General features: G+C 32.4%; 1 protein-coding gene across 7 annotated transcripts in view; it reads right to left on the bottom strand.

The window, feature by feature from the left end:
- Positions 1-6,065: 6,065 nt before the first annotated feature.
- Positions 6,066-11,621, bottom strand: part of LOC125050542 (furin-like protease 1, isoforms 1/1-X/2) — a 169,399-nt gene continuing 163,843 nt past the window's right edge. For 6 of the 7 annotated variants that reach the window (XM_047650457.1, XM_047650462.1, XM_047650458.1 and 3 more), the window contains 2 exons: positions 11,227-11,308; positions 6,066-7,185 (listed from right to left, as the gene is read on the bottom strand). In XM_047650457.1, the coding sequence (XP_047506413.1) occupies positions 6,560-7,185; positions 11,227-11,308 (708 nt within the window). In that variant the 3' untranslated portion in view covers positions 6,066-6,559. Of the gene's footprint in view, positions 7,186-7,713; positions 11,309-11,621 lie in introns of those variants that run through there. The other variant, XM_047650463.1, reaches the window with a different exon arrangement.

The following is an 11,621-nucleotide window of genomic DNA, read 5'->3' as shown; positions in this document are numbered from 1 at the left end:
AATTACGACTGATATTTCAGATAATCCCCAAGCATTTTTGGCAGTATATTAAGAACTAATTGAAGAAGTATAACTTACAATATTAATAAACGGATAACCTAATAATTTTGCTAATATTATAAGCTTATCGAGTAGTTATTCGGGATTGACGTAGCTGCCAAGAAGCGTAAGAAGAAAGTCAAAATAATAAAGATATAAGATTTATTTACAAATAGTAATTAGCTTTTAACATATTAGTGTTACATTAATTTGATGATCATGAATCATGATTCGTTGGAATAACAGGGTTAATCTACTCACATTCCTTTCTATTTGTGCACTTAATTTTGTGAAGAAACTGGCAGGCTTTCGTATACTATTTAGAGACTTAATACTAGAAAGATACATTGTAAATATATTTAGTCTGATGAACAAGTACAAGTGTAGAAGATTGATGACATCATGCAACGGGTACTTTGATTTCACGCTTGTCACATTCGAGGCGCGGTTCTATTTATATTGTTCAACGAATTCGATAAAACATTTCGAATTTAAACACATAAAATTGCACGTTTTTAAATCTTGCATCTTATAGACTACTTTAACCATATTCAATATGTATGTATTGTAATATTGATATATTATCATTAAACAATTATAGAGCTGTGTTGGCCTAGTGGCGTAAGCGTGTGACTTCCATACCTGTCTTCGATTATTTTTGTCTATGTGCTTATCTATTTAGCTATTTTAGCTTTCGCTCGTATGTAAAGGAAAACATTGTAAGGAAACCATATTAGAAATACACATACAAATTATCACGAAACAAATACAGAAATCAGGGGCCCAGAGATAAAAAGGTTGTAGCGCCACTGGTTTTTTTTATTCATGAAACTGTAACTACGTGGTATTAATTAAAACTACCAAAAATTACTCGCATTATATTATTTATGTAACTAATTGTACAATATTTATACTTGTAGATAAACATCTTTTCTATTGGATCGATGTATGTGCGTGTGCAATTAGTTAGAAATATACGCTTTTCAGTTTCTAAGTATTTTTTCTATTACGATACCTAAGTCCTCCATACTTATGGAGAATGTACTCACAAACATTTTTATTTAAATGTGTAGTACTTTAAATGAATAAATAAACTTCTATTACTCATTTCTTAGAAATTCCTCGTATATACGCGACTAAATCTTAATTAAAGTTATGACTTAATTACTCAAAACATCGATAGAAAATTCTTGAAGCGACTGGAAGTTGGTGTTATTAACCCGCTTTTGTAATAAACATGGAGTTTGTTCTCGAAGTCAAAAACTTGCTTTAGAGGTTAACGACTGCCGAATTCTCTTAAAGGAAAAATTAAGAAGTTAAAAAAAAATTATTTTATAACTTCCGATTCCTCGATTCCTTATGATTTTAGTAATAATTCGGTGTCCAACTTTAATATAACAGCAATATGATTCGGCTTAAAAATCCGCTGAAAGGCATCCAGATAAGCAAGTGCTAAGTAGCTAAAGATTGATTGTTATATTAACAGAAAGATATAGAAGAAAATATAATGACAAGAAACGATGTTATGAGCCTGACAGACTTTAATAAGGTTGTATTTTTAAACAATTACTAATGATCTAAAATTATCGTAATTCATTTGCACTTTTTATTTTTAATATTGTTCTGATCACTGGTCACATATGTTTTAATTGCTTTGTTTTGTTCCATTAGTTTTCTCTAAATAACTATAATATGTCTTATGTATTTTTTCACTCTTTGCTTACCTTATCTTAATTTTTTCTCACACGTCACTCGAAAGCGATAAGGCCGCCAGTTACCCCCTTTTCATTTAATTAGGTCAATTGTATTATACTTGTGTATGCAACGAAGTGTTAATAAAAAAATTCTAACAAATAGATATTTAATTTCACTAGAAAGAAGATTAACAAAATATTGGTTGTTTGTAAAGTAGGTTTACGATCGAGATGTTTACGTGATAACGTCTTATTGGTGATATAAGTTTTTGGGAAGTAAGGAATTAATGATGATAACAATTTTTTCAAATTTTAAATTACATCTATCGTTTTATTCACACTTTTGATGATAAATTTCGGGTGTAAAATGACAAGTTTACTTATTCGACTATGATATACATTTTTCTTCATACATTCACGGAATCACTGGCAGCGCTCGAGATGAGACGGGAGATCGGTCCGTCTCTCTCTCGTTATACCTGCGATCGCGCTCGTGAGGTTTTGGTGTGACACAAGTTTCTGAACATGTCACCCGACTAAAACGATTTTAAAGACGTTATCACGTCAATAAAGAAATTTGTATAATCTCAGTATTATAGAAACCTCGTACAACGTCGTCTAATTATTGAGAGTTCAAACCCGAACTTATGCATTGAATAATAGAGGAAGCTAAGTCTTGTCGCCTTGCACTTTGGTAATTGACTTGACTTCGAAATAGCTCTGCAGTTTACAATGGCGTTAATTATGACTAAATATAATAGTTTAGATCTGATGACAACCATGATGCCCGGAGTGTGCCAAACTCAATATATATGCTTTCATAGTTTTACGTGGAATAGGCAAATAACGTTAGAAAGACATTTTATCCAATTTTGTACTAGAGCCCGTATCGCTTTGGCTCCCACAATTTCATATGCAAACTCTATGGAATATTATTATTTGATAAAATGTTGATGGATAAACTATTAGAGATCGAACGGGGACGAATTTTATTTACATTACATTCTATTAATATATACGCACTATAATGATATAAAATTATTCAAGGATATATACACAGGTTTTTTTATAAGAGATAAATGCTACTTAAATAAATTACTGAAGATTTAAGTACACAACAGAGCTAAATGAAAGCTTTTTTAACTAGGGTTATTCTTCTTCAGGAAGCAACGTTCTTAAGAGATATTTTATCTACCGTTAGAGATTATTTAATGGTCAACTTTTAGTACGATTATACTAGCACATATCCTGACTATAAAATAGTATTGTAAAGTGCCTGTATTATGGCGTATTCAGCTTCTAATGGCGGTAGCAGAACATAAATCCTACAGTGATGGAAGCTGCAGCTTGTTGGCTAATTCATTAGGAAAGTTCGCCTACGCCGTCATTGTCTAACTTTACAAATTTACTGTCGTACTGTAGTTTCTGTTTTCAAATAAAATTTACATGCCAGTTAGAGTTTTAAATAAATTGTTTTAAAATGTGTCGTCGTATTTTAACTTAATAATCTTTGTTATTAAACAACTTATATAAGTGTATAATTAATTATGCATTTTCTATATTCATGAATCACCGGCTCATACGGTAGTCTATGTAATGTATTACCCGAAAAAGTTTACGGGTAAAGGGTAGACACAAGGTCTACACGTGCCCTGTAAGGGCTTTAAAATCTAATAGTCTGTAATAGAATCAGATGTATTAAAGACCTAGGATCATAAAGAGTTGCAGCTCCACTGGATTATTTATCCTAAAGTAAATTTATATTATATTTGATGTCAACTGTAAATGAAAGATTTTGTTTTGTATAGAGACATTGAGTCGAAATCGTGTTATGGTAACTATAGATAAAATTTTGACTACTAACTTAATAATTATAACTTAAGTCATTCAAGTAACCTCAGATGGCGCATACGAAAATCGGCACAATTTTTCTCCAGTACCTTCTGCAGCAATCAGCAAAACCAGGTGTCAACGCAATAATCTGGCGTTACGTAGTTACTACTAAGGCGTGTACACTGTACAGTTTTAAGACCGGGTTAGTATCTTATCAATATTTTATTATTGATATATCGATACGCATATAACATAACCGATTCACAGATGACAAATTGTTACATAAATGAGCTAAGGGTCCTCAAATGCAGATAATAGTTCCAATAATCCCTCAAAAGGGACGCCAGACCCCTCGTCATGCCCGCACCTTGGGATAAGACGTCGCAAATATGTCGGATATTGTAATTCCCTTTGGTATTCTGTCATTTATGAGAATTAATAATGCACAATAGAATCGTGTAACCAATTTGGTTAATTTTACAGTGAGTACGAGTATGTTTGAATGATATGGCCTAGTGGTAATTAGTGCCATTTTCAACCTTAAAGTCGTATAAACCTTTCAAAATAATAGATTTTCTATCTATATATTTATTTATTATCGTTTAAGATATATAAGAATACGGTCAATTGCCCCAAACTTTTAACTAGTTTTAAACTTAGCGTACCCTCTAGACACTCCAGGCATCCCATCATTTCATTTGTCTTTCAGAAGAACGCGTTTTGGTCAAAACTCACCGATATCCAGATTGAGCATTCTGATAAACGAGCTAGGTCTAGAAAGTTGCTCCCCTCACACTTTGAAATCAATTTTCTTTTAGTTTTTGTAACTTACGAATCGATGTATTTGTTTTCTCTTCATGTTATGTTATGTTTGCTTATGAGTGCTTGCACATTAAATCTTATATTTTATTTTTCTTAAGTAACAAAGTATCAATGTGCCGAGAGTTGGCAAGGTTTTGTAATTAAATAAACATGGATACACTATATACACTGTTACATATGGTAATAAAAAACGTATATCAGGTAAAGAAAGTTAATAACCTACTCGTCTTAGACGACTTAGAAAATTATCAATAAACTAAGAAATGTCTGCCCCTTGCCCCCTTACTATGGGTGGTAACTCTCTCAATATTTTAAATAACCTAAAGGTTGTGAAGTCATTCTTTGTACCTTTTAATAAGGTTTTAACTCAGTGACGTTCTAGATACTTAAGAAGTATATAGTGGAAAAATCTGAATCATACTACCCCAAGTTGTAGAATTTCCATTGATTTCTGTATTTTACATGAGAGTTAGCTGAAATTCAGTGCGTAGCTATAGGTATCTATGTCTAAGGCCAGTTGATAATTAACATAAACATCTGCAAATGTTAAAGCATTGCAACTTAGGATTTTAAAGTCTTTATGAGTTACATGATGGTTAAGGACGTTCTAATAATATTTTGTGTTGTTGTTTGTGATATATTGAAGCATTTTCACTTACCTAAAGATAGTGCACTGATTACTTCCTGAGTCACAGCTATCAGGGGCTGTTATGCTTCTAAAAATGTGTGACTACAATACCGATACAGATGAATTGACATGAGTTAAGCTATTATTATAACTTACTTAGACAATGCCATGTTAATCCAGAAACCCAAAACGAAAATATTTAACAAAGTTTATAAATATATATACTTAAAAAACGATGATGTTTTACACTATTACACATTTCTTATTAAAGTGCATTTTTGTAATAATCTCGATATTATTGAGATTGCAAAGACATATATATAAAATATATTACGACCATTTCCAACGAATTTATAATAATAAGCATTTATTTTCTGAATGGATATCCTCTAATGTTATTGCATTCTACGTGAAATTGAACTAAGCTTATGTAGAGGGGTCGGATAAAATACGGGGTGCGTAAAATATTTCACTCCCCAGCCCTGTGTAATTATTGGCATTTTTGGGAGGAATCTCGAATTTCCGAGGTGAAATCCAGATAGGGGCTGCGACAAATAATGGAGGTAAAGTAAATAGATGTGATCTTCGAGAATTCCTATCGTATTTAAGAAGCTTTGGAACAAAGTACCTATTAATTCATTCGTATATACTCTATAGAATCAATACCTTCTAAGACATCGTTAATCTTACATACATTCTCGTAGTGATTATACAATATATATTTAGTATGTAGCTGAATGTAAGCTAAGCTAAAAACGGTGCACATTTTCGTATCGAAAAATATAGAGCACTTTCTAGCTGTCTCATCTAGAATAATTTATTCTTCGTGAGCTCTTCTATTACCCAATATATTAGCTTTATTGATCGTCTGTGGTGCGCCTATTTTGGCCTCCCTTTACAATTCTCTATTGTACTTTCTTTTAATATATTATATTGGATAGTATTGACGACGCCGTAGTAAAATAATACTAAGATATTATCTACATCTATTAGGGATTGGGAATGTAAATTATTATCAACAAGGTTATTAAGGAATAATAAAACCAAAATTTAAAATAGGAACTGATTTATTATATACACAATTATTTACACCGGAGCTCAGCCTACTTACCTAAATGGCCACTTGAGCAAAATTATTATTAAGTATTATGCATCACTGACTTAGTATACGTTATAAACTAAAGAAAAAGAATAGAACGCGTTAGTATCGTGGACGGTGTAAAATCACATGTTCCTGTCATAAATAAATTCATTTGTTAAATTCCAATGCGATTATAGAAATTAATAAAGGTATAAGATACGAAATAGTTCCTTATTAAAATAAATGATATGGAAAGTAAAAAAGAATGATTGTAATGATTTGTAGACGTAAAATTAGTAGACCCGAGTAAATAGCATGGTCTAGTTAGTAAAACTATCGTGTCTTTGAAACAATGGCATTAAATTTTGACATTTTGAGTATTAATGTGATCTCAAACATTTAAAGTTACTCACTTAAATTAGTATTTAATTCGTAGTAATCACGTTTAAAAGTCAACAGGCGCTATAAACGCAAATCATCATCCGATTCACTATCACTCCCGTCAATAATAGCTTTGTGTATCTCTTCTTCAACATCCAAAGCACTTTGATGCTTATCATCTGCAGCCAATTCTTTATACGCCACCTTTATATTATTATTATAATTGTTTCTACCATACTTCTTCTTCCAACACGTGCTTAGTACATAACAAACAAACAAACCGCATACAAAGAGAACTATCGAGAGAATCACGTTAACTTTATATTGCCAGTTTGCGTCAGTTAGCTGAGGCAAGATTATGTTTGGATAGCAATAGAATTTAGGTTCAGCATCTGTTAAGTTGACGATTTGGGCATCATCCAAACAGGAAGAGCATTGGCTATTGTGCGGGCCAACGCACGTAGCACAGGTGTAGTGACAAGACAGGCATATCAGGGGAGCGGTGTAGTTTGTATTCGGTTCCATATCTAAGGCTTCCGAAGCTGTCGGCTTGTTATCACCCTGTCGCTTGATGACAGGCGGTCCAGCCTCCAAAACTGTAAGGTTACGTCGCCTCGAAGTACGCTCCAGTATTTCCCCCGCGTACGTACCGTCCGGACAACTCTGATAGCATCGAGCGTCGTACAAGTGCAAACCCTTCGCGCATTCTAATGGGAGAGAGAACAGGTATATCAGTACATGGGACAAGAATACCGACACCACCCAGCACCGTCCCAGCCTCCATGCACTTGCGTCGGCAGCATGATGCAGAAGTTCCAGCTCCAAGTTCGTAGACACAGACAATGAAAACAGGAATTGAAGGGAAACGTTTAGTAAAATCTCGTCACTGATCTCAAATAATTTTGTTGATTTAAAACAAACAGACGTCTCTAGTGCTTCTTGCATGCCGGAAAGAACGTGCACAAAATTAAATGAAATCAGGAAATTCTGGGCAAAATTAGATATGAATCGTGAATGTGAAACAAAAGTTGTTAGAAGTAGGAATTAGTTTAGCGGAAAGCGGAGATACTATGAATGTTAAGCACGTAACAAGCGAAGCGGGACATGCAACAAATAACATTGATCACACATTTCTAAAGTTAAACTAATAACAATTATACGTCAGTTTGATTTATACAACATTTAACTGCCGACATTGATCAGAGACAAGACTTCAACTTAAATGAAAATCTATATTGATTTTGTATTAAAAGTTTTTCTTTTATTATATTTCCATCCACATCACGTTCAATATATACAAATTTAACATTTACATTTATAAATACAATTTTGGTAGCTACCGAATGGTGAACAATTTTACATGTATACAGCAAAACTGTTATAAAAATGGGATTCTTAACAACTTCTAGTACATCGACATAATTAAAACGTGATACAGCATTTTATTCTAGGCTCATCTAGACAATTTTACATATTTAGACCATTTAAGTTATACTAACTAGCAGTCGACGAGAAATCTTGATCGATCAGTCGTTTTAAAATTTACATTAATGAGCAATTTGTACAAGTCTCCAAATTTTATTTTACCATTATCTACTTATTATGTACAGTTAATTTTCACATATATATGGATTGGCAATCACCAATATGATCACAACCACATTATGCAGTATTTATTATGTTTCTGGAACTAATAATATTCATCTCTGTAACAGCCTGTTTACTTTTACAATCTCGATTTTATTAAGTCATAAAAAGGTAAATTTCCAATGTTATGCAAACACGAACCAATTGATAAGTTGTTCGACATGTTAAGCATGTGCGAGGTAAAATCCGAAGACAACAAAAAAAGGTTTTATAAGAAAAATGTAATTTGAGGTGGAAATAAAGCGAGGGTCACGTACGTAAGGTTGATACACGATCGCAATTTAAACCCGACCGGTCGATTCTCCACTTCCCATCCTTTATAAATCTGCCAAGACCGCTGATATAAAAATAGTCTTTAGCGATCTGATATATTGACGATTGTTAAGTATCTTTTCCTATCATTTGAACTGCAAACATATAATAATGGATGGCTTTGATAATGTAAAGAAATTTATTAAGATTTATATTCGAGAAAATGTAAAGTGCACAGGCCATCACATATAAAGCCTATATAACACGAACTTATCCGCCTAACAAAATCCCCTTTAACTTATTATAAACGATATGTATGATTCCACACAGCGCGCTGAAGATATTTTACTTAAAATTAATGTTTAAAATAAGTTTGAGCGAATGTAAAATATCCACACTGCGCTATCAGATCAACGATTAAACACTAATATTTAATGATTGAAAGATGTAAATGCGAACATTTGGCATCGTAATTTGTGCTCTTTGGTTAATGGCAAATAAAAGAATCTATAAACTTAACACTTCATTGTTCAGTTGTAAATTTGACCTATTGTAAAATATGTAAACATATTGACCTATTGAAAATATTTAACTTAATAAATATGGGGTTCATAAGTACGAACCGATTTTCGTTAACCAAATTTTATTATTATTAAAATCTTTGTGATTTTATAAAATATGCTGTGGGCCTTGAACAAATACATTACGACAGTGACCCAATAACATTAACCGAAATTCGAATTTGATTTTTATGGTAATGGTCACGTGACCAAGCGTGAGCTCGTGTCATTTCTGTGGTTGTATTATGTCACGTGATCACGTCTGACGCAAAGTATTTTTCCAAGGGCCCTATTATGTTCATTTGCCTGCCCACCTAAGGCGTATTTTTTTATATAAAATAAAATATGATTAAGCTTATATAATAAAAATATTATTGTTAACAGTAGGAAAAATGTATGTAAATTGATTTAAACACGGAATAACTATTTACTAGTCTATATCCAGGTCAATGATTACAAATAAATTTTACATTTGATTAAATTATTCATAAAATGGATATAGAAGTATCGATACGTGACTTACATTAAGTACCACAGAATATCTATTTATTATTATGCTACATTATAACTACTTCCACAATTTTCTACTGTCCTCTATTAATACACCTTGGGCCACACAAAAACGCAAATTTTTCTTAGCTCTTCCAACGAAAAAATTAGGAGAAAGATTTCGTTCCAATAATATTTGTTCAAATTTTGAAACGTAATTTTGCGGGTAGGTCTCTTCCCGAAACTTATGAATCTTTACTACAGTTTTTAGTTCATCGTCTCCTCGGGAGCAAACAGATTTGGTCTATTTTATGTGGCCCATGGGCGTTATTCAAGCAAAATGGACGTTTTGTAATACACAATATAAAATTATGTAATTGCACTTGTTCCTAGCTCTTAATTTTGCCGATATAACAAAATACACAAGTATCGTGGAATTAACCTCAGTAATTTAAAAATATAACTATCTAAGGTAAATAACAATGAACACCTTTCTTTATTATTAAAATATTTTTAAATTACTGCGACTGAAAAGTCCGGAGATTCGAATACTTTTCTCATTGTTAACGGGCTCGAGTTTATAAATTATGACAAAAAGTTTTCATCCGAAGCCTCCGGACTCGACTAAATTATCTAAATTTCAGTGGCTTATTAAATATCTTAAGTACTGGGGGAGTGACGTGGCAGTTCAAGCAGTTTGTTACAAAGGTACAAAATAAAATTAATTAACATGTTGTACTTATGTAGATAAATAATACAATAATATTCACTAGATCACGAGCCTCGATAGTACGCCAGGGGCGAGCGAGTCTAAATATTTATTACTCTGAAGTTATTAAGCTCAACTTTGATTTAAGGTTATTTTAATTATGGTACGTATTTGACGACTTTTTTGACGTTAATAAGTATACATTGTATTACCTATATGAACAAATGATTTTGACTTTTGTAAAATTTCAACACAATGGGCTATTTGACAGTATGAAAAAAAAGTGTTTCTGAGAGTAATCCGTATAAAACATGGCTTTAAAAAATTATATAGAGAAAAACAACTCCACTGACCTATATTAGGATTAGATGTTTTGCCAATATGATCCTTAAGATTCTGGGAGTTTAATTCCGCCGAAGACTGATTTTGATCGAAATATATGTGTATTTGTGTAATTTAACAATGATAATTAACAGGTCAAATTTGTTTTACGTGTTTACAAGTATGAGTGTCTTGCCAAGAGAAATGTTCGAAATATATGAATGTTCCATTTAAATTAAAAGCTTTATAGAACTAAAAGTAACAAATTGTACAGGTTATATAGACACTAATAAATAATCTAATGGTTTTTAAAATGCTGTCAAATAGCCTATTGAAAGCCATTATATAATTGTATTAAAAAATTGAATTGTGTTGTTCAGGAAACTACTGAAAGCCCCGAGACAGTATCACAAACATGTAAAACGTATACCCCAATTAATGGAACATATTGTATACAACAAAACAGCAGAAGTTACTCCATTTCACATAGAATAGCTATTGAAGTCAACTTTACAACTTAAAGAAACTTGACGATATAAAATCAATTTATTACCAAAAAACTTTTACTTGAACTCTCTATATAGCGGTGTAAGAAAAATAATAATTGTATTTCCATATAATATTATGTATGAATTCGCTCACCCGTGGCTAACTACTTCGAACCGCCAATAAGGCTGGCAATTAAACCTACCTGCCTCTCCCTAAGCTGATACCAGTTAGTGTTAAATAAGCGTCGGCCGCTGTAAGTATGAGGACAAGTAAACACAAACCTAAACATCTATGTGGAGCTTGGACGGCGTGTGTGGCACACCCGCTTCCGGCCATTCCATTTCCAGGACTTTCTTCCCGAATCTGCAAGTCAATTTCTTATATTAGTAATTATATTTTATTATTAAAATGCGTTAGAATGGAAACTATAGAGAGCGCCGTTTCGCGTATTTGTAATTGGACGATAGGAACTGTAGTTCACGTTCGAGTATACAATAACTAGATATGTAAGGAAGGGGCACTCCTAGGAGTTAGTAAGGCCTGCGTTTATATGTAAACTGTATATGTGATATACAACATATAATCTTTGATTTATTTATATATACAATTGGATTTTAATCACACTAGTCACGTACAGAATTTGACCAAAAGCCCTTCTAACCTTAGTTATATATTC

Source organism: Pieris napi, chromosome 6 (assembly GCF_905475465.1).
Source record: "Pieris napi chromosome 6, ilPieNapi1.2, whole genome shotgun sequence".
Lineage (NCBI taxonomy): Eukaryota > Metazoa > Arthropoda > Insecta > Lepidoptera > Pieridae > Pieris > Pieris napi.
This window is presented reverse-complemented; position numbering and strand designations above follow the sequence as displayed.